General features: G+C 37.7%; 3 protein-coding genes across 10 annotated transcripts in view; 1 reads left to right on the top strand and 2 right to left on the bottom strand.

Annotated features, from left to right (window-relative positions):
• tun (N-terminal glutamine amidase tungus) overlaps positions 1-26,211 on the top strand; it is a 98,063-nt gene extending 71,852 nt beyond the window's left edge. Inside the window, exons 1-6 of one of the 7 annotated variants that reach the window (XM_070210095.1) lie at positions 20,740-20,982; positions 22,173-22,540; positions 24,342-24,495; positions 24,565-24,713; positions 24,770-24,894; positions 24,954-26,211. In XM_070210095.1, the coding sequence (XP_070066196.1) occupies positions 22,482-22,540; positions 24,342-24,495; positions 24,565-24,713; positions 24,770-24,894; positions 24,954-25,084 (618 nt within the window). In that variant the 5' untranslated portion in view covers positions 20,740-20,982; positions 22,173-22,481 and the 3' untranslated portion in view covers positions 25,085-26,211. Of the gene's footprint in view, positions 1-20,739; positions 22,541-23,910; positions 24,036-24,341; positions 24,496-24,564; positions 24,714-24,769; positions 24,895-24,953 lie in introns of those variants that run through there. The other 6 variants (XM_070210094.1, XM_070210096.1, XM_032436069.2 and 3 more) reach the window with 6 other exon arrangements.
• On the bottom strand, positions 1,650-8,320 carry Poxn (Pox neuro). The gene is made up of 5 exons (XM_032436459.2): positions 7,887-8,320; positions 5,055-5,378; positions 4,163-4,303; positions 4,009-4,088; positions 1,650-2,892 (listed from the first exon to the last, which is right to left on the bottom strand). The coding sequence occupies exons 2-5, from the start codon at positions 5,065-5,067 to the stop codon at positions 1,762-1,764; spliced, it is 1,365 nt and encodes a 454-aa protein (XP_032292350.1). The 5' UTR covers positions 5,068-5,378; positions 7,887-8,320; the 3' UTR covers positions 1,650-1,761.
• On the bottom strand, positions 16,055-19,538 carry LOC6635917 (facilitated trehalose transporter Tret1-2 homolog). Of its 2 annotated transcripts, none has more exons than XM_002059250.4 (4): positions 19,417-19,538; positions 17,710-18,199; positions 17,259-17,567; positions 16,055-17,199 (listed from the first exon to the last, which is right to left on the bottom strand). In XM_002059250.4, the coding sequence occupies exons 2-4, from the start codon at positions 18,185-18,187 to the stop codon at positions 16,421-16,423; spliced, it is 1,566 nt and encodes a 521-aa protein (XP_002059286.1). In that variant the 5' UTR covers positions 18,188-18,199; positions 19,417-19,538; the 3' UTR covers positions 16,055-16,420. The 2 variants fall into 2 exon arrangements, with proteins under 2 accessions (XP_002059286.1, XP_015024269.1); XM_015168783.3 differs by having other exon boundaries at positions 19,413-19,533.
• Positions 26,212-27,088: the final 877 nt, after the last annotated feature.

Genomic DNA, 27,088 nt, shown 5'->3' with positions numbered 1-27,088 from the left:
GCCTGATCATTCCGAAGTGGGACAATCAGGCTCAGAAGTGAAGCTTGCTTTTACTGCGCTTGCGCCTGCTGGCTGGGGTGCTGGCTACTGGAAATAAGGCCTTCACACTGTGCTGCATTCCTGACCACCAGTTTTCTTGTGCGAATCCTCAACGCCTTTTAGCATTGTTTATGAAGTGCAATGCCCCCTCCTGCTTCAATCCTTGCACGTGATAAAATTATGGCAACTTTTTTGCTAATGTCTAAATGCCTTTCTTTTTTCAGACTCAAGCAGCGAAGCATACGTTTCTCGCATATTTTACGCAATTTTAGTACATTTATACTTTTCTTTAAGGCCTATCCTCTTATTAGATTTCCTTCATCCGATTGTCTTTTCCGTACTTTAAAAACATAATTGTTTTGATGTGTTTCAAAAATCTTCTTGTAAGCTCTAAATTCGGAGAGACTTTGCCTTTTAATGCAGCAACTAAAAGAAATGATCAACAAATTGAAATATTCCTTTAAAGTTAATGAAATGTAATATTCAGAGGTGGTCGGAAAACTACCTATCCTGGGAACGTTCACAACAGGCTCTTGGTTATGGTTTCATATAATGAAAGCACTTCTCACCTCCGGCCTGGGTTGTCTGTCCCCTAATAGCACCCCTGATCTTAGTTTTCTGCTTATAAATTCAGATCACAATGCAGCTACAGCAACGCACACTGCAGTAGCTCATGACAATTTCAATGTCATTGTCGCCTTACTAAGGAAGCAAGTCTCGTACAGTGGGCCAAAATCAAATTCCATCATCAAAAAAATTCAGCCTTTTCAATAATCTGAAACCTGCACAAAACATCAGATGAATTTGGTATGAAGCAAAGCGGTCACTGAAAAGTTATAAAAGTCGATTGTTACCAGTGTTCTGCAGTGTTCCATTATTTATCCATTATACAAAACCGTAAAAAAGAGGTAAAAAAATGAAAATTATCACCTAAATTTACTTTTGCCGCATGAATTGGCTGTCGGTTCACAGTGTGTTTGTTTGTCTCGCCGGTTGAGAGATGTGCGAAGAAGCGGCAGTTGCCACCACGGGCGATCGATAGTTATGGTTGTGTCAGACATCTTGTAATTTTGTACTTTGCAATGAATTGTTGTTCTTGTTGTTGGCAACTTGTTGACACTTGATTGGTGCGCAAGTTAATTAAAGAGCGCCTGGACGACGTTGCAAAAGGACAGCCCAGGGACCACCAGGTAGCACATTGATAACTAACACAAGTACAACACACTTTATTGTGGAAATAATAATTTTCGCAAGAATGTTTCAGTTAACAATGCCCGACACGGAAATAACTCGTTCAAAGTAAACAAATACGCTTATAACTGAGATTATGATGCAGCAGTAGCATTGCTTCTTCCCAAGTAAAGTATATAAGAACTTAAATAAAAATGTTATCAAACAGGCAGAGCCGGGCGGACATGGCTATATGAAATAACTTTCCCTTATACTTACAGGTATTGGAAGAATTGATAATAATAGACAATAATTTTACACGCCTAAAAAATGATTGTTTTTAAAAAACGGGTGGACACAAATAGTATTTTTTTACACTAAAATCGAATAGAAATTGTACAAGAAAACAAGTGGGTATTAATTACATTTACATAGTTCGATTGTATTTTATTTCGATTAAATAGTTATCACGAATGAGTAAACTAGCATAAACACATTAATTGTTTTAAACTGGTACTCTTACTAAACTAAAGTGAAAGCAAACATGTCGTCTTAATTAACTACCTCAACACTGCAATCTTCCTCGATATCAGCTTCTTCCAGTTGTGACCTTGTCAGTGCCGTATCTTCAGAGCTTAAGTTGCTGCTATTGCTTTCACTGGAACTGGAACTTGAACTTATGCATTCAAGATTATCACGCTTAGCCGTACATCCCTCCAAACTCGTCTGTGATTCGCTACTGAGTCGCAAACGCTTCTCAGGCTTTTTTAATAACTCCTCAATGGAATACGGATTCCGTTTGCGACTATTATGGCTGGTGTTCAGCGTATCTGTCGTAGTAGCTGTAGCTGCGCTTAACGACAGCGCCACCGGTGAGGATTTTCCCGAATCGCAATCACTCAACGGATCCCCAATGGCACAGCGTTTGGTTAGATCGATTGAGCTTTCTGATTTTGTGAAACCGCCACTAACTCCACAGCTGCTTGCGGCAACAGCAGCAACAGCCGCCATGCTGGCTGCACCATGTGGCATAAAGGCGCCACTATAAGGCAAAATCTGACCGCCCGTTGCTACTGCCTGTGCTGCTTGCATATGTGCCTGGGTATAATAGAGAAGCGAAGGATTCCATAGCCAGTGCTTGTGCAGTGCCGAATAACTTAAATCCAATCCACCCAACTGGCTGGACACACTGGCCATCCCATGACTATGACTGTTTCCATGATTCGAAGGCAGCTTCGGCGCAGGTTTGAGAGGAAGCCCATCGCTCAGCAATGCCGGCGACTGCAACGCCTTGGTAAAGCGTGAGGGCAAGCTTGATACTGTCGTTGTGGGCGGCGTGGCAGAGGCGGGTGTAACTCGTGAAGCTACGGCTGCTGCATTGCTGGCGCCTGCGTACAACTGCGTAGGCGTGGCATAACCAGTTGGAGTACCATTGGCAGAAATTTGGTGAGCCGCTGCCACTGCGGCTGCAGCAGCCGCAGCATTTTGTTGACTGGATGTCATTTCGTCTGTCCAAAGACCACTATTACGCAATATACGATTAATAGAGCTGATCGACGGAACTGAGCTAGGGTCACAGACACGCTGCTGCTGCAACTGCTCACGTATTTCCCAAGCGAACATGCCGCTGTTCTCTTCCTTTAAGCGTATAATCTTTTTTACCACAGTGGGTGTAGCCACTTGCTGTTAATGAAATTTAAAGCAGAGAGTTTGTGGGTTAGAGACTGGGAAGTGCTTGACATGTCCTGACCATTAAATGCCGTGAAATTCTATTATATAATGCAATGCACCTGCAAACAATTTCCAGATCGCCCATAAGTATAAAGCCTTAGTACCAGCCGAACACCTCGCGCTTTTGCTGTTGTTTTAATAGATATATATCAACTTGCTTTTTTTTCAGCTATATCTTGCATATTTGCTGATTCAAAAGCTGCCCAACGGAGTCGCCGCGCTTAACGTTCACGTGTGACGTGGCAATTCATTAAAAATTCATAAATACTTGAATATTTCATAAGCGCCCCTAAAAGAGCCCACATTTACATCAGAGATCTTATCGAATCGTACACACGAAGGCGCTTTGTATGACTGCTCAACTAACCCCTGCTTTGTCCTCGACTATTGTTACGCCCTCTCCTCCCTCTTTCTCCAAGTATAAGCCCACGTCACATCCCCTGGGTGACACTTCTTTATTGACATGGTGTAGGTGTTAAATGCACGTTTTGTTAGGGCAAATGAAGGCAGTTATTGAATCGCTATATCACGCGCATATTCTATGTGAAGTACACTTTACTTAGAGGTTAATTGCGAGTTATATTTAAATCTAGTGCCATCGGAATACAGTACGACGCAGCTGAACATTAATTTCACCTGGAGCCCATGCTGATATGTACCTATCCTACCTTCCTTCACTGTGCTTTGTAATTCTCTCCACGACTTTTTATCACAGCGTCAACTGTTGCTGGCGCGGTAGCCCACAGTAGCTTTACGTCGCTGATTGAGCGTGTGAAATTAAGCAACTGACTAAAGGCAGGTGATGTACCGGTGGTGACAAAAGCGTGCTATCCGCTTATCAATGCTAGCAAATGAGATTGATTTGCTGCGCTCTGCCCACACCAAAGTCTCCCCAAACAATCTATAAAAGCTGTCATCCAAAGAATATGTAAACTAGCTGCTTTATCTTTGATACTTTATGGATTTACTGCTGTGCGTTTGATTTTTATACATATAATCGTTTGTTATTTCACGGCGCACATATGCCAATATCCCACGAAGCCCACTTCCAATCCCATATCTACTTACCTTCGTTTTGCTACCACCAATAGATCCCGGTCGAATGGAACCTGTCTCATAAAAGCGCGTCAAAATTTTGGAAACGCAGCCTATCAAGTATAACAAAGCAGAAAATCCGTTTAGTTTATTTTATATAAAATCTACTCCTTGACTGCACACTTACCATGGGAGACTAATAGTTGTCTGGATATGTCACAGGGCCTTACACCGCACAGCGCCAAATCTACGATTCGGCGACGCACACAGTCTGGCAAAGGGCGTCCGTTAACAAACACCCCGCCCAACTGATTGACACCCGCCTGGCCTGCAAACAATTAAAACAAAAAAAAGGTTTATTATAAACGAATAAAAACATATATTATTTTATTACAAATTATTTTCTACTGCTTTTTTTCATATAGGACATTTATGCGTGAATCTCAAGCACAGAGCTTGTCACTTAACCAAAATAAACTCATCCCAAAGTGAACATTAAAAATATAACATATTAAAATAGTATTACTCATGATCTTTTATAAGCATTTTCTTAAGAATCAAATCGAAAAGTAATCAGCTTAGTATATCGGTTTTAAGCTGAGAAATATTCATTGAAAGACTTAGATCAATTCACATATGTAAAATAAATTATTTTCCTTTTCCTTGTTATATGCTTTGGTTAAGAGCTTGAAGATAAATGTTGTAAAAAACGAGTATAAACAATGAAATCATGCTGCTTCGCTCTAACGAAATTAGTGCATATGTGTAATTTCAATTACCGTCCAGTGAGTGCGTCTTTTCTGTTTAGGTATCACACTTTTTACCTCCTGCTATTGACAACTCCTCGGGGCGGTATTTTCGAGTTTAATGGAGTGCGAATTTTATGTTTGCTGTCTCTTTTATGAAACACAAAAGAGTTTTGCCCAAAGGGCTGCGACTACCTCTGAGGTTCATGATTATCACATCCAAATAAGTATTTTCAATTTTACTTTTGGTTTATATTTTGTTGTGATGGCATTGAACGCTTTCATTGAGGCAGTTACTGCTCATTAGTTAACCAAAAGAGGTCCGAAACTCACCTGTATGTGGCATGGTAGAAACCCGTGTTAAACTCCAATTGCCAACTATTTGAAGTGAGTAGCGTCACCTGCGTAAGCTTTGTGATAATGTTTATGGGTTTGGCTTAAAGTTTTGCTTAATTGTGGAATTCTAATCAAATTTTAGGCAAGAATCCCATTAAACCACGCGTCGAGATATTGCTGGCTGCTGCCGAAGGCGCTGCAGTTGATGGATGTTGCTGTTGAGATGTTGGTGCAAGCGATCTGAGCTGAGCAGATGGGTTTTTTACGGCTTCTCCGAAATCTCCGCACACGCTTGTCAGTCGGGAATCAGATCAGTGAAAACTAGTAAGGAAAATACATAAAACTTAATTATTTCATAAAACTTGTAAGGCAGCCACAAAAGACAATACATATGTGGTTGGTTGTAGTCCTAGTTATAAAATATTCGGCGTTTCGGGGGATTAAATGTTTAGTGGTTTATGTGCTGTGCCCAAATGCAGCGTGCTTGTATTTTTGTTGTATTTCAAATTAGCTGCTTACCAAACACATTCTTGGCGCAGCGTGAACTGGCCTATTATCAGCGCTCTGGGACTACTTAAACCACATTGCATGTTTAGCTTACTGAGGCAGATGTTGAAAATATGCAAATGCTCAAACTGGGCAACAATTAAAATAAATTTTGGCCAATTGCTCATTTGGTTAAAAACATACTGAAAATATGCAAATGCAAAGCTCGGCGACAGAAGGTCACCCCTACTTCGGTTTCCGTTTCCTGTCATTAGAATGAATGGGCAGCCAGTTTAACAGTGTACTCCCTGGTTAACCTGTCGCCAGCTTGTCAGAGGCATGAAAATGCGCGCCGAAGAACCGTATAAATCAAAATATGTAACTACCCCTTAGCTCCAAAGCCTTTGCACTTGGTCATGGCCATGTTATTATGGAATTCACATTAGATTTAATTGCCTAAAGACCTAAGGATTTGACTTTTCGGTTGCTTTTCAGCTCGTAAAATTCCGAATTGCGCGTGTGGACAGCAGCGCTGTTTTTCAAAGGCACAAAATTAAGTTGTTTTTTTTTTTTTTGTTTTCTTGTTACTTTGTTTTGGTTTAGTTTTGGAGGTACTCGTGGCAGCCGTTAAGGTCATTAAGTGCCACAGGCTTACCCACATTAGGCAGCGATAAGCATTTTTATTTGCAAGCTAACTCTTTTTAAAAGAGAAAGGGTTACTTTTTACTAGTGTGTTTTGGCGTGTTTCACTTTATTTTTCTTCCTTGAAGCAGTTGAAACTACAGAAAATCGTTTTTTAAATAAATTTTGTGCTAATAAATCCAATGACATCGTATATGAAATAAAAAAGTCTGTGCTTTAAGTTGCAATGTGTTTTTATAAAAAGTCTGATATGACCAAATCAACGGCTTTCAAAAGTCATTGGTAACATTCTTGAAATTTGTTGTGCAAAAGAGCAAAATAATATGAAAAACTATACACTACTAGGGGGAAATATGCGATCTTACAATCTTTGTTAGTATTTCGAGTAGATCAAGAAATTTATTCGATTGCTGAAAATATAAAATAGGCAACAAATGATTCGGCTCATTTTAATACTGATACACTTGTCAAGCGTAGCAAACATAAAAATTAAAAGAAATTAGTCAAACATACAATAATTTAAATGGGTACGATAGCCGAAAGTGGAACGGACAGGTTCGCCGAGCTTCTGTTCAAGCAAAGAAAACCCGCGGCGTTTAATCTAAACGTAGCTAATTAAAATAAAAATGTATATAAAACATATGCTTTACCATTTGAATGTATATAGGGGCATACCTTCTGAGTGCTGCGAGGTACAAAATGATAGACTAAGAAGGCAACGCAGAATGAACATTAGTGTAAAACAGTGGTCACCGTTTTCTACATTGCTACTTAATATGAAAACCAGCCAGAAACAATAACAAGATCAATATCGTTTTGGGTCTGATGACCACGCTTATATACGTTAAATAAGTTGTTAAGCGGCTTGTTTGGGTAGAAAGCTTTCAAAATCAATGGGTCATAATGGAAGACGGCATGCTATAGAATTAATTAACATGCGATTTTTGAATTTTGTCGTTTGTTCGTGGGAAAAAGTAGTAGCTACATTTATGAGTTATCAGAGGCCGGCGGAAACACAATTTCAATACGACTTTTCGCGACCTTTGCGATGCAAATCCGTTGGTCTCATAAAATTAAAGCAGCATCCGTTGTTTATTTGTATATTAACTTTAAATGAATAAAAGATATGTGAATAAATGTAATCCCGTTACATTGACTCACATAATAACGGTTACCTAAAGACATTAATTGCTGTGTTCAACAAAAATACAACAATACAATTTATAAAAATGTCTATCTAATGTCTTGCGCCAAAAGAATAATGTGATTTCTTGTAGTAATTATGTACTCAATTTAAATATATAAGATTTGCTAAGTTAAAGAGTTGACAACTTATTAGTATCAAGCCTAGTCATGATTACGGGTTTGCTTCACTAAAATACAAAATCGTATTCGCCGTTACTTAATGTACTCGAATTACCATTGTCTCTCTGATAAAAGTTGCTAACATAGAGTAGCAGGATAACAGATTTCGCAATTAAATATATATTAAAAAAAAAAAAAAAAAAAAAAAAAAAAAAAAAACTCAAATTACCATCGATCTGTAAGCCTCTCTTACGACCTAGATACTTAGTCTAGGCAAAATCACTTTTCTAACCAATTTTACTGAAAGTATATCAAGCTAAAGAACTGTCCATTATATATTTATTTCTTTTGGTACTTAAGGACTAGACCTATTTACAACATGTTTTCACATTTTACCTTAGCTACTTGTCTTTTTAATATCGTCAACTTTGATTACAATTCACTAGCACAAACTTTTAACTGTAAGCACAACACACGAATTTTTATTCAGCAATTTATTACGAGCGTTAGTTTTCCGTAACACTACGAATGGACTCAAGACGGCTTAAGCTTACCGATCGCGACACCGCTCACCTACTCACACGACCGTCAAAATTTCAACTAATGCCTGCGATTCGCGCTGCTAACGCACAAAGCATCAATGATCTGCTTTGCTGTTCCCGTGTCCGGTTCCCTGCCGTGTTACATCCAGCAAACTCTGGACTACTACCGCCACACGAAAAAATACGCACGCTGGCAAACGTTCACGGCCTCTCAACGGCCACAACGCAGACGAAACGTTTTTCTGGTGTAACCGGTTTCACGGAAACAGCAACAAAACCGTTTTCAAAAGCAAAAACAACAACAGCTGCAGCGACAGCCCCGGTTAAGCGTCTCACGACCAATCAACGTTCGCTGGATAATGCGCATGTGTTGTGCTAGCATAACGCGTCCTCTCATTGGTCAAAGCCATGTCTGCACATTTGATGCCCTTAAAGGTATTAAACAACCGCACCGTGGAACTACATACATCCTGCGCTGCCATAACGGATATAGTGGAGTTTAAAAATTAATTTAAATGCAAATGATCGGATCATACATCTATTAAAAAAGCAAGGTTCGGATGTTTATATTTTCAGTGCTAAATGTTAGTACGTATCACATAATCATTAAAGAGACAGTAAAATATAACTCGAGCAGCTATAAGCCTATAAGCACACGAAATCACAGGCTGGCAAGTTTGGATAAAGCACAATTAATATTCTGAAAATATAAACCCAGCCTAAGAGCTTAGAAACATACTAAGTCAGATAGTATTTAATTATGAATTTTTGCCATCGTACAACTACATATGTTGAAGCGTTGCGGCAGCCGTATCCGTAGCCGTTGCCGTCGCAGTCGCGTTCCGGCCAATCGGCAGCGTCAACGCAGCACGCGAACGCTTCTTCATGCCCACCACAATGTGGCAGTACCATAGCCAGTAATGTGTATATATGGAAGTGGGTGTGTATGGCGTAGCCGTTGCCGTGAGCGAAACAACGACGGCTGCAGTCGTGCTTCGGTCCTACCCACAGCGTGGCTACCTCTCGCTCTACTGAAGCTTCTGGAGTGGGCTGATGGGTTTTGGGTGGCGGAATTAAGAAACGCTTTGGTGGCGTAAGCGTTAATTGAATATGACAATTGTCGGTGGGCATTTCAATTGAAATTAAATTTAAAATGGACAAGGCTGGTAACGAAAGATAAAACTGTCATATTGGCTATAAAAGCACTGTTGTCTACACACGGAAAACTGCTGATTTTGAAATGTTAAATATAATTGAGACCAGAGTCTTTATGTCATATACGAAAAATCAATGAATTATAAAGCAGTACTATTCCCAAATGTCCTTCAGTTAAACAAGTGCAGTACCCTTAACTGCGTGTCGAATGAAAATCTACTTGTTGCAACAAAGACAAACAAGCAATGTTCTTAGAACTAGTATCGGTAAAAATATATATTCATGGAGTGAGACTGCTCTGAGAAAAACACCCGTCACCGAAACTTCTGCAAGGTTGAGATAAAACTGTCAAAAGAGCACAAGCCCAAGTTGGGTGTCCCACACAATGCCGCTTGCAACTGGTACTGGTACTTACATACATATCCAGCAGTACCAGCTCACAGCTGCCCCGTATTTTCTCATTCAACCAAGCGCGGAGTAATAAGATCAACTGAGTCAGCCAGGCGTATGGAAGCGACGCCCATCGAGTCCGTAGTCACCAGCCCACCCAGCACCCACTTAGCTTGTTCTGCTGTCTGTTCAGCACACAAACAACGCGATTATGTGACCATGAGCTTTTCAAGTGGTTGCAATTACCCAAACCCAGCCCAAAACACGCCCCAAATTAACGTCGGGACTCAAATCTATGTGGGAAATTTAGTGTATAATCCATTCAAAGCACAAAAAATGAGCAACCAGAAGTCAACTAAGCGCAGGGCGCCTTGCAAAAAGGGCGTCAAAGCGGCTTAACTTCTTCCAATTGAATTGGTTTTGTACGCAATGCTTATCGCGATACATATCTTTGACATTACATTCGCTTATATTGTAATAGAAATTAAAGCCACTCTCTTGCCTAAAGGATGATTCCGAATACGTAAAGTAAATATATTTCCGATCAGTTAAAAAATCCAATTAAATCCGTCTCTAAAATGATCAGACTCAGAGCTACACTGCCCCTTCATAAAGCAGGGGGAGATAAAACTATAAGGTTTGCTTGAATTGCTTCAACCAATAAAGTATATTTAAAAATATACATATTTCATTCAAGAGGTATAGTTTTTGCGAAAAGCGTGAAACATACCTTTAATTAATTTTCACAAATATCTTTGAAAACGAATTTGAGAGCGATAAAATGACAAACACAAAAGTATCACACAACCGTTTTATTCGCTTTTTTCACACCATACTATCTCGAACTGCACGTCTGAGTTTATATTTTATATAGACTTTTAAAAATGAAGTCCATGGAAAAAATAGCTAAATGTTGATATCAACGTGTTCCTCCGCCTATTTTAGTCCACAATACATACAAGAAATTCATATCAAAGAATGTTACAAAGATCTTTAAAACTTAATTACTTAAAGGCAATCGGATGGTAAACAAAAAGTTTCACTCAAACGTTTCTTGCGATTTGAGAATTTTCCAAAAGCCGTCTTAGCATGCCCAACCATCTCATAAGGTAAATACAGTCGAAATCTCGGCTTCCTAGTTCATGCGGCTTGGACGTTGATCACCAATCAGTCGGTTAGTCTTTCAGTCAGTCAGGACAACTTCCTTTATATACAGATATGTTTCTTTGCATTTTAGCTACTACTGATATACTCTTGACTGCGTGCTTATCGCTCATTGCGCATCATTAAAACCTTAGAATGAAAGCAAATTACTGCAACCCAACGTTTAATAACATTTCACATTTCTATTTTCATTTAAGAACTTTATTCAAGAATGCTCTAACTATGAAGATGTTGCCTTCATACTTTTTATTTGTATTTGATAAATACAAAGTTATTCTGACCGCTATTATTTTAATGTTATTTTTATTATATTATCTTTCATATTCAGACTCAGTGCCTTCAGGGCTCCACCCATTAAAATTATTTTTGGAAATTTGCGAGCGAATATAAAGGAAGGTAGTCTACCGAAATGACTCCAAGGCAGATTTCATGGTCATTAAAAAGAAACTGTGTGCGCTACTGTCGCTACAGTTAGTGGTTAGCTGCGCTACAGGGCTATGCAAGAATTTGCAAATTGGTCACTGTGTGAGCAGCAAAAAGTTTGCATTTGTTGCGTGGGTGCCTTAAAGCGGTCGACCAAATTAGTTGACTAGTCAGCTTTAAATTTTTTGCGACCGTCACATAAAGAGCAGGCAGACACTACACAATTTTAAATTGCAGGGGCGGTCTAATTGAGGGTTCGGTTTCGGGTTTGTGCTGGACGTTGCAATCAGCAGATGCACACACAGCGTTTCGTTCGAAACAAAGCCGGGACAGACGACGACGATTATGTGCGGGCCAAATTGGCGCAGGTTACGCATGTGCCTGAAATCATGAACATGAGGTTGCCGTTCCCTCGTAGTTGTAGTTTACACGCGACGTTCTTTTGATGGATGCAGCGCAGGCTGGCAAACAAGTTGCAGCAGGCTCTTCTCTGCACCTTGCGCCAGAGACTAAGACACGCGCCCTTGCAGCAACAATACTTTAGCGAAAGGAAGTACAAACAGACAATCATTTGAACAATTAGGTAATCCAGAAAACTATCGCCGACAAACGATAAGATAAAGTTGCAGGACCTACAACCTATGTATGTGTTAGGAGTTGCGCACTTACCAAAAATTATATTTTTGTGATGTCCGCCTACACGCGATTTCCAACTGCAATAAAAACTCAAAAATAGGCTGCCCATATCCATCGCATTGTCTATATTTCTATCTACTCCAAATAGCCAATTAATAAAAACGTAATTTCCACAGAGTTTTGCAGGCGACACCTGCTCGGGTAGGAAGGATGGGTCAGCAAATCGAGATAAGAAAATGAACAATTACAAAGGACTTTGACAGCACGTCGGCAAAATTGTAACATTCTCTCACATGAAAGGACGAAACAGAACGCACCAATAAGCACATAAAATGGCCGCCCCAGCCAAGGGTGAGCGTCTGCTTGTTTAGACAAACTTTGCGTGTGTAAAGGGGCACTTGCGATAAATTAAATGTCTGACATAATTATGTCTTAATTGAAAACTTGGATAGAGCAACTTGCTGAATGACAAAACCAAATTTTTGGGTAACGCTATAAAACGCTATAATAAAATATTAAACAACAAAAATATAAATATCATACACAATAATAACAATGCAATAATAAAAAAAAAACTGAAAAAAATTCCGCTTAATGTACAAAAATCAAGGATGCTTACGGTTGCTGTTCTCACAGTTTTTTATACCCTGAACCCATTGAAAATGGGTAAAAAGGGTATAGTGTTCTTGTGCAAATGTAAACGTATATAACAGGCAGAAAGATGCATCTCCGACCTCATAAAGAATATATATTCTTGATCAGCATCAACAGACGATAATCGATAACGTGCTCCGTTTCCAAGCAATCGATAAAAATCGATATCGAAATCATGTTTTTTGAGAAAATATGGTAAATACTAAGAGCTAGAGTCACCAAAAGGTTTATGTTTACTCCAGAATAGTATATATACATATCAAGTATCTTTCATTTTATGCCTATCGCCACCTCCCCGCTACCACATCCTAGCTATAAATAAAGTTAATAACTCAACTTGTATTGCCCACCAATTTAAGCTACAATTTTAATGAAATTAACTTTTTGAAAATATACAAATATTCTATGGTACAATATTATCTTATTGTAGAACATTTTATGAAGATCGGTTTTTGTTTTGTTTTTTGGTATTTCGACGTCGCACGTGTTTGCGATGCACATTCGAAGAGTTTCTGTATACATGTACACACACACATTCATGCGCGTCTGCTTCGACTTCGGTTGTATTGTTTTCACTGCTGCTATTTAAATTACTTTTTTTCTCAACAAAACTCAATTATAGGTGTGGCTGTTGAGTAGAGTCAGTGGCGAGTGGCGCGGTATGTCGCGAGTTCTCGAGTCCTACCGAGGAAATTTTTTTTTTTTTTTTTTGTTGGCTGATGTCAAAGGAATTTTTTTTTAATTTATCTTTATTACTACAAACGAGCGCGTAGCGCGTGCTGCATTTGGTTTTGGGATAATAGGGTTTAGGGTATCCCGACTAGAACCTCTTGTTTTGTTTTTTTTTTAAATTTATCTTTATTAATTCAAACGAGCGTGTTGAGCGAACTGCATTTGGTGTTGGAATAAGAGGGTTCAGGGTATTCCCTAGTCGGGAGCTCCCGGCTAGAACCTCTTACTTGTTTATATTTTCAAACATGAAAACTAACAAAAAACGTAATAAAAAAAAAACGATGCAAAGCTTCATACAACGCACCATATAAAATTCTTCAAGGAGGTACCAAACGCCACTACTTCCTGCTACTAGTAGCTGCTGCTGATGGTTTTCGATCTTGCGCTGCCGTAATTGAATTTTAAAGGCTCGAACGCCTCTTTAAGTCGTTTAGTGCATCATAGAAACGAATCTAATTTTACGCTTACCTATGACAAGACAGCCAGAAAACTTCGTCCCCCATCAAAGTGTTAAAATAATCGTAAAAGTTTGCCCTTTTGGTACAGCATCGTAAAAGTCAAACAGCGTTTGCGCTTGTATCTTTTGCTAAACGCAATATTTTAACGAGCCGCGCCTCTTCAAAATGCGAAACCGAATGAACCAATCTTCCTTCGGCTTGGCATCAGTTTATTAGCCTGTCTTTGGCGGCAGAAAGAAACAGAGTCGAATGCAGTAGCTCGACTAATTGAAAAATTGAAGTTGAACGACGACTTTAACATATCTGAACTGACCATTGAGGCTTAAGGAAAACATACCCATTTATGTCTGACTATTTATTCAAGTTTTAGCATTCCGTACTCCTTATGCTGAAATTTGGGAGATTGCCTTTCTAGGTGTTATTTTATGACTTTGTGCAACGACATAATTAGTATTTTGTCTGGAAAGCATTTGTTATTTTTGGGGATCAGCAAAGGAGAAGCGCCAATTCTCCGCAATATCTTAAAATCTTTGCCGGCTTCAATCCTATGTCAATATGTATATGCACATAAACCCGGCCTTCACTTAACGCTATCGACTCAGTGCTTGAGGAATTCACTCCTCCGTTTCTAGTGAACTAATGTGCCAGTCTGCACACCTTTGCAGACACGTTAAAAATGCGAAGAAAACGGCCTCGTCGGGAATCCAAAATAATCACATCAAGCTAATCAGAGGTTTGCTGGCAGCTGTATATTGTTACAGCCGAAAATCACTTCTGGTTTTTGTCGAGATCAATAAAAAGGTGGATCACTTGTTTACAATCTGGACACACGCGTTCATCGTGCGCAGCTGCTTCGCTCTCGTAATTTGCAGCTACACTTCCCCTACGGCTGGATGCCCTGCTTCTGCACTTACTCCTTCGGATCAGAAGATCTGGTTGTTCTACAGAACTGATGTTGACAAGCCATCAGTGCTCGTTGGTGAGGTGAATGCAATTAATTTGACTTTAGATTACAACTATAAAAAAAACGAGATCAACGCTTAACTTAAGAGGATTTAGGAATATCGATCCGAAATGTATTTAGATCCTTGAAAATGTGTATGCTCTCCATGTCAATCTTAAGCTGCAAGCAATAAATTACTTGATTAAATAACTAACGGCTTTTGTGAATATACAAAACTATTTACAACGTTTTGAAATTTCCTAAATTTATTGCCTTATAAACATAATCAAAATCACATCAAAACAAAAGCCAAAACACGCACGCGACATGCTGCGATGATGATGACGGCAGAATAGGAGGAAAACAAAAGATCGAGCGGACCGCAGTCAACTAGCTTCACAACCCCTAGAATTGCTTGCCATTTTTGGTCTGTCCTTGTTCCATGGTTTACGCTTGGCTAAATTCAGAAGGTGTCAGTATAGGTACAGATTGACATTATTAGAATGCGCATATGCTGCGGTGACATCCCTAAATGCATGCGGTTGTGAATTCTGATTTCATTGTTATTGTTTGCAACGTTACGTCTCATTAAATCAAGTCCTATTGTTGACATAAGCGCTGACATTTCAATGATCTGGTGTAATTGATGCGCCGAAGTAAAAAATTCGCGACAGGTGTCAGCTTTGCCAAGCTGACAGATTATGATTGCAAAGTGGTAGTGTAAGTCCATTGGTAGTTATATGTGGCATCCAGAAGCAGAAGCGGAAACTTTAATGTTCGCACATTTGCAACTCATCAGTTTCACTTATCCTTTCAGTATATCAAGTTCATTCAACTTGTTGTTTGGTCCATGCTTAGCGCCATGTTGTTGCCTTAATCACGATCAATTTGTTTTGGCCCAAGCTTTACAGCTTAAACGCTTGTCGCCCAAGCATTATGAAACTTTTGCTACTGCTGGACCCGCTGACCACCACGTTATTAAGCCATAAAATTGAAAACTTAATATAATTACATAAACGTTGGCCTCAACGCCCCAAGCGTTTGTTCGAAGCCAAAATAACAGCCGATTTTCGGGCACACGCTGCCTACATTGTGGTACTTTGCTCGGTACATATAATGACCAGAGCAAATTTTAACAGTCCTCAGCACGGCGGACAGCCAACCAGCCTGGTAACTGCCCATGGCGCAAAATGGAAATAATAAGAGACTCACACACGGGTCCGGACATGCTGCAGCAGGTTCATATTACTGTCATCGCGATCAACATTAGGTTTTGCTTTATTATTACGAAAATGTTGCATGCAAGTTAATTGTTGATACTTACATATAAGAGATATTGCGAAAACATTTCTCACCTGTCTGAGCAAGTGGTTCGTGCTTTTAAATGTAAATGATAATGGTATAAATATACATATATAAATAAAAGTGTTGGTCCTTACTGACTGACTGATTAAAACACTGCTTAGCTGAATGATTAATTGATTGGTTGGTGCTCAACAACTAAGCTGAATCAACCAAATCGTATATATTTATTTATATTTATATTTTATTGTTTTGAATATCGTCCGTATGAAAAACTATGCTACTTATCCGACTGGTATGTAATTTCTTTAATAATTATATCGAAGTTTAAGTTGAGACATAATTCGAAATTGGTATAAAACAAACTGGAACAGCAACGTTAATTATTGATGTAGCTTATACGACAAACGATGCGGCAAATCAATTATAATTGAATTCCTTTATGAATATGTGCATATTTTACTTTGTATGTATCACAGCATTAAGCCCTCGTTTTCAATATGAGTTTGATAATTGCTTGACCGCTTCTCGTCAACGCGCAAAGACCTCTTGCATTTCGACATCGATAGCTCTCTTCTGTCGGCCGCCAGTCCGGAACTGCTCCTCGATCTCCAGAAGTGTGCGTCTTCGCGTTTCAGGCAGCGCACAGTAGATGAATATCAAACCCAAGAATGACATTATACCAAAGAACACAAAGGCGTTGCTCATGCCAATGGTCGCTTTCAAATCCGGATATATTTTAATGCACAGAAAAGCAAAGAACATACCCACAGCTACAGTAAGACCTGAAGCCGGACCGCGCACTTTTTGAGGAAATAGTTCAGAAATCATAAAGAAAGGCAAGGTGTACAGTCCAAGCGTGCTAAGTACAATGAAACCCACTATTGCAATGACAGGTAGGTATGGTACGCTTTGAAGGATCTCGAACCAACCATAACAAGCCAAAAGAAGCATGGAGACGGTCATGCCGAACGTTGATATGATTCCAGCACGTCGCCGGCCCCACTTTTCGAGGACATAGCCCATGGGACAGGTTGTCAGAACTCTTGCTGTTCCAATGAGCACGGCGCACATGAACGGATCGATGGAGACGCCTGCTTCGGTGGAGATTTGCACAGCGTACACTATAACCACAAATATTCCCGACAGCTGTTGGAACGCAAACAGAGCCATCAAAATAAGCAGCGGCTTGTAGACCTCAGGCAATTTAAGGCAGCTTGAGAATGAGGGTTTCCTCTCACCATCGCGGAGTTGCAGCGACTTTTGTAAAATGTTAAACTCCTCCAATATTTCGGGATGTGTGATGTGTGCTATATTTTAAGTAAGACGTACGCAAATGATTTTCTTTTATTTTAATATATTGACTTACGCGACTTATCCAGCCCACGAAAATAGTTCAACGACTTCTTAGCCTCTTCCACACGTCTCCTAGCCAACAACCAGCTATGCGACTCTGGCAGTGGTATCACACACAGTAGCGCGGCTATCTGATAACCACAGCAAATGAGCGCAATTAGTCGAAAATCATCCCGTATAAAATAGCCAATGCTATAAAGAACCGTAATGCCCAAAGCCACTGATATAGAGGTGCCAAGTATAAGACTTCCACGTAATTTGGGTAAACTTATCTCCGCCGCATAAACTCCAGATGGTGCACTGGCTAGCCCCATGGTAATGCCTGCAAGGCCAAAAAAGTAAATCTCACAACTCTGATTTTGTTTGTTTTTCAAATGAAGTGCTCCTAAAAATGTCATTGGTAAAATGTTGAACAATATAAACACTCAACATTCAAAAATGCGTATAAAGAAGTTGACACTTACCAATAATAAATCGTGACACAAGCAACTGCCAGTAAAAATATACTGAACTTGTTGCACTTGGTGTGGCAAGCAGTGTCCAGGATGTGATACCCAGAATATTCAGTACATAAAGAGTATGTTTGCGTCCAATCCTATCTAGCAGCAGACCCGACAATAGCCCGCCCAATGGACACGACAATGTGTTGATAGAAGCAAACCAGGATGCCTGTGTGGCATTCAAATACACCGTCTCCATTTCGCTTGTCAGCTGGCGCAGTACAATTGTGGGAATAGCTAGGGCCAAACCAGTTGACAGTACGCCCATATTGGCCAGTATAACCATCAATGCCTGTCGACGTACCGCACGTGATTGCTCACCCAAGGGCTTTCTTTTCGGTAACCGATCCAAATCACTAATAATATGTGGATTTTTGTAATCCCTTTTCTTGTGATGACCCTTGTACAGCTGCTGTTGCTCCTCCTCTATTTCATGGTCCATTTTACAGATCCTCTGAAAAAATATTTTAAGATCTTCCCATTATTTCTTCACTTGTATGACCTGTTCATTTTTAGAGTTCATGCTGACTATGCTAGAGATACTGAGATACTAAAGATCATCAAGATGTTTTTACTGTAATAAATGAAGGTATTAAACTAACTTTAAATAGATAAGCAGTTAGCTCCCAATATTTGTTATAAGAGAGCATCAAAATCTTATCAGTATTTATTTCAGATAGCTGCTATAGTGTAGGTATATACCATATTGTACTTTTCATGTCAAATATATGTTTTAGCCTCTGCTTTTATACAATTGCAGTCATGCCTCTGAGTCATAGAGATGCAACATACCCGCTGATAAAACTGAGGAACAGCTTCGCTGGTCTGATATTTTTCTTTATATTCTATTTATTTATATAATGAGTATGAGGAAGTACGAATGTGTACTAAGACAGATCAGACCTGGGTATAGGGTAACTGCTGGTTGAAACCTCTAGACAAGTTTTTTTATTAGTTCGTAATATTATTATCGCTCTCGCTTGAAAATCGTTCAAGGTGAGTCGAGCCGATTAAGTATTTAATGATAACAAATTAATCAAATAAAGGTTCTCTTGTCGAGAGTGTCTGACTGGGACATATCCTGTTCCCAGTTACTCGACAGAAAGTATTCCAAATTTATACATACGAGGCACCTGGATAAATATATACAAATACAAATACCGGTGATGCCACTTGATGACTGTAATGCTAGCGAAGCATACATTTGAATAAGTTCATTATACCTTTTAAACCTATATTGAATAGGTAGGGGGATACAAGATACATGTCCGATAAAATCGGTAGAAGTACTAATAATTCTACACCTGATACACAAGATACTTTTAATGTAATGGATTTTAGTTGTTTATAAATAGCCATGGAAAAAAACAACAATTAAAGAGCCAATCAACTGAATAAACACTAATAAATAATAGACTTGCGTAAACGATTCTCTTCCGATCACAATTAACGGACACTCCAGAGCGGCATGAGTCCCAATAAATTTGTTTTTCATATGTAAAAGCCTTTAATCCAATAGAATACTTCATGTGGTAAATATTAAGTAGTCACTTTCCAAAAATCTTTAAAAACTTGTTCCCCTCAATAAAATGAGAGCTAGAAAACCGGCTTAAATATAACAACGTCACGATTACACGGACCGCACAAAAGATCACTTTTAAACATACTTGCCTGACTTTTCTGTTTTGACAAATGGCGCAGACGCAAACGCTGGCGGCAGCAAAGTATTGGCTATATCGAAAGCGCTCCTTGGCAATCCAACATCAACGAGACGTTACGAACAACTAAAATTAGCTTGCCACGTTAAACGTCTCGCGAACTATAAGTAAGATCCCTCAAATCAAGAGTATGTAGCCATAAAATACCCTACAGAAACTATAGATTGCCGCCAATTACACAAATATATATTATCTGTTCACAAACATTTTTGTTTTACAGTTAACAATTTTGTTGTTAGCAAGTTTTTTAATGTAAAACAATGTTTACAGATTTACTTTTTTGGTGGAATAAATATAGTGTATAGCCAAATATTTAGATAACTTTATACCGAATTATTTCTCCCCATTGAATCCACTTGTACAATACTATTATGCCGCTTCATGCTTTTAATGTACAGGGTATCAAATCTATCGGATTTGTATGAAAAGTTCTCTGATCCTCTCTTTTTATCTCCCGCGGTCTCTCTCTCTCTCCCCTACCGCTTTATCTCTCTCCTTCACTCGACCACAGATGCTTTGCAGCAAGCAATAAAGCAGTGTAGACGTCATCAACCATTCGATTTTTTATGTCATGATCGTTTCAATCGTCGACAAAACGTTTTATCAAAAACAAAAGTTCAATCAATTTTAAAATAAAATGTTATTTTGTAACTCTGACAGCTTTTAATATATACATGTGTATGATCCAACATACAATTGTATAGCTATTTGCTTGTGCCGGCTTATCAAGTTAGTAAAAGCTGCGACCCTCACAGGCAGTCCAAATTATATGCTAATAAATATAAAATAGACACACAAAGTAAAGTTTCCTTCATGTTGTAATATAGTAACTCACGTTATCTATTCAAAGTTATACTTAATCTGTAATAAGTTTGTATATTACACACTTATTCTTCTTCAACCTAGGCTGGCAGATGAAAATTGACTTTAAATAAACGAATTCGCTCTTATCTTTTAAAAAATAAATATAAGTATACATTTACTTGAGCGTAAATATGATAGCTAATATTAATAAAAATAAAAGGCCTGAACCTGTCAATCAACCTGTATTTTTAGTTAGATTAGATAAAAATTATTAAATTGGTCATATAATTTTCAAGTTGATTGAAAGAGCCGTTAGAAGGGCGAGTGTCATAGCAGCGAGAATAATGTGCGTAATTCTACTTATTTCAACAGAGCTGTATTGAATGTTATCGAATAAAAATACTAACTAATGACATTAGACAACACTAACGCAAGTGAAAATATTGGATGCAAATTCCCTTTAGTAGCTAAGAGAATTGCATGTTATTGAAGTCTGTGGAGAACCGGGAACGTGTACACAACACAAACGCCGCGGACACGCGACGCCATTCCAACGAATCATAAACATGGGAACCTTATCAATTCCTCTTGATAATTGCCTATGAACGTACAGACACGCGTAACTAAAAGGAGACTAAGCGGAAAATTATTAGAAAAATCATCATGTTGATTTGTTATGTGTAGTGTTGTCGCAATATTAAAATATTTCCACTTGGTGTGTAAAGAGATTTTGTTTATGTGCCGTTGTGTGTACTCGTAAGCGTGCGGTGTATAAACACATATATATGTTGTACATGCGTGTAGTCCCTCTTTGGCTCTCTGTTTGTGTCTGTCAGTATTCTGCTTAAAAGTTAACGCTAAAAATCAATACAAAAGCAGCTATAATCATATCTGCATTCTCTGCAAATATATTTTGTTATTTTATCATTAAAACTTAATTCAATCAGCGCCTTAACTAGGGCGAAAATGTGCAGTAAATCAAATGGTGTATTTTTACAGGTGTTGAATTCCAGGGCTAAGCTCATGCCTTCGTCGCCCAAATAGTAACCCATTAAATCACACACCAGCACACCAAAAGAAATTACTGTTACTTTAATGAGTAATATGTATTGCATGGCTTGAGCCTGTCAATTATTGTTATAAGTTAGATTAGATAGAAATGATTAAATTATGTGTTACTCGTTTAATGGGCGAGTGGTTGAAAACAGAAGGCTGAGTGTCACAACAACGACAGCAAGGGTTAGTTGGCCCTTGTGCGCAAAACTCTTTCAACAGCACCGCAAACGATGTTATCGAATAGTCTCCAACATTTAGGTATTAGTCAACACTAGATAAATAGAAAATAGGTTGCAAATTTCCCTTTGAAGTTGAGAGAATTGTTTTCCTCAAGTCTATGGAAACCCGGGAACTCGTGAACAACATTAAGGCCTCATACGCGCGCGTGTGAAAATCAAACATACATATATATATACACATGAACCCTAACCAACCAAACACATGGAGGCTTATCAACTGTCTGCGAAAGTAAACATCAAAACAACATAGACGCGTTTTTTACTGAGAGAGCGACTCTGCAGTTACGGCCGCTGTGTTTCATAAATAGCAAAAGCCTTATTATTCTGTTAATTTGTGTGGCACTGTTCAAGTGTTTAACAATATTAATATAGCTTTAACGATGTTAAGAAAACATCTTCCATAATTCGGCTCATTGCGTGAGTGTGCTCTGCTGTGTATAAATACCTGTATGTGTGTATGCCCCGCGTGCGGTCCTCTGTTTGTCTCAGCATCCTGCGAACAAGCTTACGGTTAAAAGCAATGCGAAAGCAGTTAAATTGAAAAGCAAAAATCTTGTACTGTCAACAATCTCTGAATTTTTAATTTTATCATCAAATGGATTGCCGACAGTGCTGAAAGTGAGCCATCCTACATAACCAAAAAAGAAACATTGTAGCTCACAAGCATTTTATGGCAGGCTCCATCTAGAGCATTCGTCACCCAAATGATATAGCCCGTTAAAACGCACACCAGCACAACACAACGAACTACTTTCAAGCGCCTTATACAGCGATTATCCCCGAGTATATGCGTGTGCAGTGAAAATTCCGATTGACAATTCAGGTGAATTTCCTCGTATATCATCAGCAACAACAAATCTAAAACAATAAATAGAAACCAACAACAACAAAAAAGAAAGCTCACTGGCAACGCATCAAAATGACTACAGATTTTTTATTTCCTAAAATTGCGGATTGCTCCTATGTGTCCTGTTACTGGTTAGTAGTACTCTTATGCTGCGTCAGCAGCCCAACCACAACAAAAAATTAAATATATATATAAATGCTTCATTTCTTAAAACTCATTAACAATGATCTCTTTTATTACAAACAAATAAAGTAAACAGTATATTTTGAACATTAGCCTTCTTCTTACATGAACATATGTTTGTATAATCTAAACTACAATATATACAATGCCATATTTTAAAATATTACGTTTTTTTTTTAAATTAAAACGTACGTCCTTTGTTTCTTACTGGGGGAAGTTTTTGTATTTTCATTATGTACCTTGTTTTGTGAGTTATCTGAGTTTTGGCATCAACATTCCAACCATCCGCCTGTTCTATGAATACTTTAATTTAACCCGTGCTCGTTTCGTGCTTTTTGCTCGTTGAAATTACTTGCTCTGCATTTGAATTTACTCATTACTCGAGTCTAACTCTCTTATTCTTCCTATCGCGGCGACGCAACCAGCTCCAAAATTAGGTCAAACGGTCATGTCCGTTAACAAAAGCAGTATCAGCGTATGAGGGTTGCATGGGTTGTAATATTGGGCTGGCCACGGAGGGATTTCGTTTGTTGCTTTTTTATTATCGCGTGTAAAAGGCGCGTTTTACCTATAAAAAGGCTACAAACGACAACAAGAAAAGCAGAAACGAATCAATACACATACATATAACACATTACTTAGTATTGTGCATAATAGTGTTCTTATTACAATTAGAAATGTAAATTGCAAAAATTGTGCGTTGGCAGGCTACAGCGCGCAACAAAATACTGTGAAGCCTTAAAACCTGTTATACATTCTTATCTACATACATACATATACTAAGCACAACATAACTATTAACGAAAAACATCAATAAAGTAAAGGTGTAATAAGGTTACATATGTATGCATATTAACATCGAATTTTCCCTAGCTCGCAAAAACAGTTTGTTAATTATTTTGTCAAATGCAAGTGTACTAACATTTGCACTCAGATTTAACAAAATTGTTTGTGTCTCATGTACAATGTTGCAATAAAATAAACACTTGCGCGCTGTCCTGCTTGTTCTTTCTCTGTCATGCGCTCTGCCTTTCTCTCTGCGGCTCTTGTGCTCTCTATTCAGCTCATTTGCTCTTTACTCTGCTCATTCTCTCTCTTGTTCTCTCACTCTCTTCTTCGCGCTATGTAAATTAGGGAAGCATTTAAATAACTTTTACAATGTGTGCTAACCATTAAACACGAGGTAAGCATGTAGTCGCCTTCTTAGATTCAAACTAATAAGTTTAAGCGTCAGCTTCCCATATTGATTTGATATCACACCCAACCTCTGAAAATTGACAGGCTATTTTGATTCTTACCGCGAAAGTAATTTTTAAACCACAGGAAATGTAAATAGCTGATTATATTACATATCTGTATTTATGTAAAATTACCCCCATCCAACTGTTGCTCATCAGTTTTACATTGGCAAGCATACAACGGCTCAATTTATTGAATATGTTTGTAAGTAGCAAATAATTTTTTTGTTTTATACCCTAATCCAAATCAATAGCGCATTCTTGCTAACTTTTGTTCCTTACCATCAAAAGTCGTGAAAATAAAAAAAAATTTTAAATATTGGAACCTTAAATGTAATACAAAAATTTACTTGTTCTACATTTTTACTGAAGAACAACTACAAAACTTCTTAGAAGTGAACGCACTGAAATACACACACACAATGTCGTCATTATCTTTGCGTATTCTATAACACGAACACACACTGCAAGTGTGCTTATCTATATTATATAAGGGTTCATTCGTTTACAGCGAGGAGAACGTTTGGAAGTTATGTGAGCAGGTTAAACGCACGCGCCCTGAGGAGTTGAGCAAATGCTATGCAGTATTTGTGTCGAATGAGGGGCGAACTGTACCGCTCTGGCGCCAAAAAGCCGGACGTGGCGATGATCAAGTTGTGATATGGGTAATTCGTCTTGCAAAACCATACATATACGTTTATACACTGCACGCTAATACTTCATTTTATTGACAGGACTATCATGTCTTCTTTATGCACAATCCCTTGCCCAACCGCTGTTTGGTATTCGATTTGGATACCACACTACCATTTCCCACATATTTTCATAAATACGTTACAGAGACTTTCCGGTCCGATCTCGCACTGCGACCGGAGCATCACAGGTAAATAATGCATAAAACTGATGCCTACTATAAGCTAAAATTTCTTATTTTTCCAGATTTTTCAGAGTCATTCCCGCAGATACATATCTAATTGAGTTCTCATCGGATCGTCGACACATGCGTCGACCAGATGGTAGCTGGATTAAGCCGCCACCCTCATATCCACCCATTCTTTCGAACAGTAAAATTATGTTCCTGTTATCACTTACACATTAATTCTAATTGTTTTTGTTTTTGTAGCTAACTTGCATTGTTTGGGTGACTTCATATGTATGAGCGCTGGTAAAGGACCAGGTGCCGTTTACAGCCTCTCTGAGTTTGTGCAAAACTTTTATAAATCGCCGCATGTTGGCGTGCAGCAGAACAAGTAAATTATCAATAACCACGTATACATATACTGACATCAGCCTAAAAAAAAGCATAACTATGTTAGAAAGTTTGTGTTAATGTCAAACTCGATGTCACAAACGATATGCATTCAATCACAAAACAGTTAATTATAAATTGCATACATATTATATATACTTATATACATATATAACAAACATATATATATAAATATAATATAATGTATTTTTATAGTCAGGTTAATATTAAATAAGAAAAATCTGTAAGTAAATAAACAATTACTCTTCCGACTCCTTCAACACCCATCTGTAACCAAATTAAATTTCACACTGATTAAATTATGCTTATACGTATTTTATTCTATGTATGTATTCAAAGGGCGAGATAAAACCTAAGAGCTAAGATTTTAATTCGTTACTTTTTTTTATGACATTCGAACAACAAAATTAAAATTAAAAATAAAATACACTATTACGATTAAAATTTAAATGTTAAAATAAATGTTCATTCATATATTCCAATTCAAAATGCATATACACACTAACTTACACTTTATAAATCAGAAATCAATCTTAAAGTAAACACAAAGCATTGGTAAACGTCGTATGTATTACCCACTAATTAAATTTAATGGTAACTCATTTTATATTTTTCAAATGGCATAGCAAATTTAATTTAAAATGATGCAAAAACAAAAGCCATCTTAAACAGTTTTTATACTGAATACGGAACATGACAGCTCAAGCACCAATTTAGCGATGCCTTAGTGTATAATTTCCTTAGTCATTTTTATATACTTTGTTGTAATTACATATTGCATACTAATTTAATATTTGTGACACGCAAAGACTGATTCATTATACGCTCTACGGTACTAGTAAAAGGTAGGCAGAGCCACCTCAATTTACAACGCAAACACCCAGTAGTGGTAAATTCACATCATCAAATCGGCAAATTCTAATTTATTACTTTTGGTTTTATTACTAAAAATAAGAACTTCCAACTCTGTGCTTAGCAAGCTTAACCCTTAAACTGTTACATTTAATAAGTTAACGATGTTCGTATTTTTATTACAAAGTAATTTTTACTCAATTTTATAAGACTCAACATAAACAAATAATAAGTAATACAACTTATATAAAAATATTAATGTATAATTCTTACATAAAATGCTGTGCAGTCTCAAAGTTAAACCTACACTTTTAATTATATAACTTAAAACAAAATATTTATTAACAAAACTATTAAAAGTTTAAAACGTCACTTGACGCTGGCAAAACTTTTGTTGCCTATGCTATGTGTAAGTAACATAGGCAATGTTTGACACTTTGCTTAACTTGCTTATCACTCTCCTATAATAAAAGGATGCAATCTTGTACAGCTTCTTTATTTCTAAACAAAATAAAAGCACAAAAAAACCTTGATAAAAATATATATGCATGAATACTATAAATATATGCTTGTATGGATTGGGCAAATTTGTAAAGATTCTTCTCTTCCCGGTTTTCAAATCCTACATAAAATATAATATTGGGAAAATATTATGTTAATATCGTTATGAAATATTATAAATGTATTCATACTATAAGCAAACACTATTAAATTGATGCGTCTTGTTACTCTTTTTATAATAATGCATATGACATAAAGTACCGCATTAAGATGCTGATGAATGTTTACAAAGTCAACATAGCCAATACTATTTTCGATCATATCATAAGCACATGTATTTATTACATATAAATTGATTTATATTGTTTTTGGTTGAACTTTTCGTGTTAGACAACGATCAGCTGAACCGGTTCTTACTACATTATATAAAAACAAAGCGTACACATATATTTGTACTATAAAAATGCATTAAAATTGTCTTACACACTTGGTTCAAATTTGTGTACACCAAAAAGCATCCTGTAGTTAGATAAATATTTTAGGGGAATAAATGAAAAGCAGGTAAGAACTTTGGGTCAAATACAACCCATTCGGCAAAACTGTTTAAAATAGTATATATAAAAAGATGCAACTTA

This window comes from Drosophila virilis, chromosome 5, assembly GCF_030788295.1.
Source record: "Drosophila virilis strain 15010-1051.87 chromosome 5, Dvir_AGI_RSII-ME, whole genome shotgun sequence".
NCBI lineage: Eukaryota > Metazoa > Arthropoda > Insecta > Diptera > Drosophilidae > Drosophila > Drosophila virilis.
The sequence above is the reverse complement of the archived record's forward strand: the minus strand, read 5'-3'. Positions and strand labels throughout refer to the sequence as shown.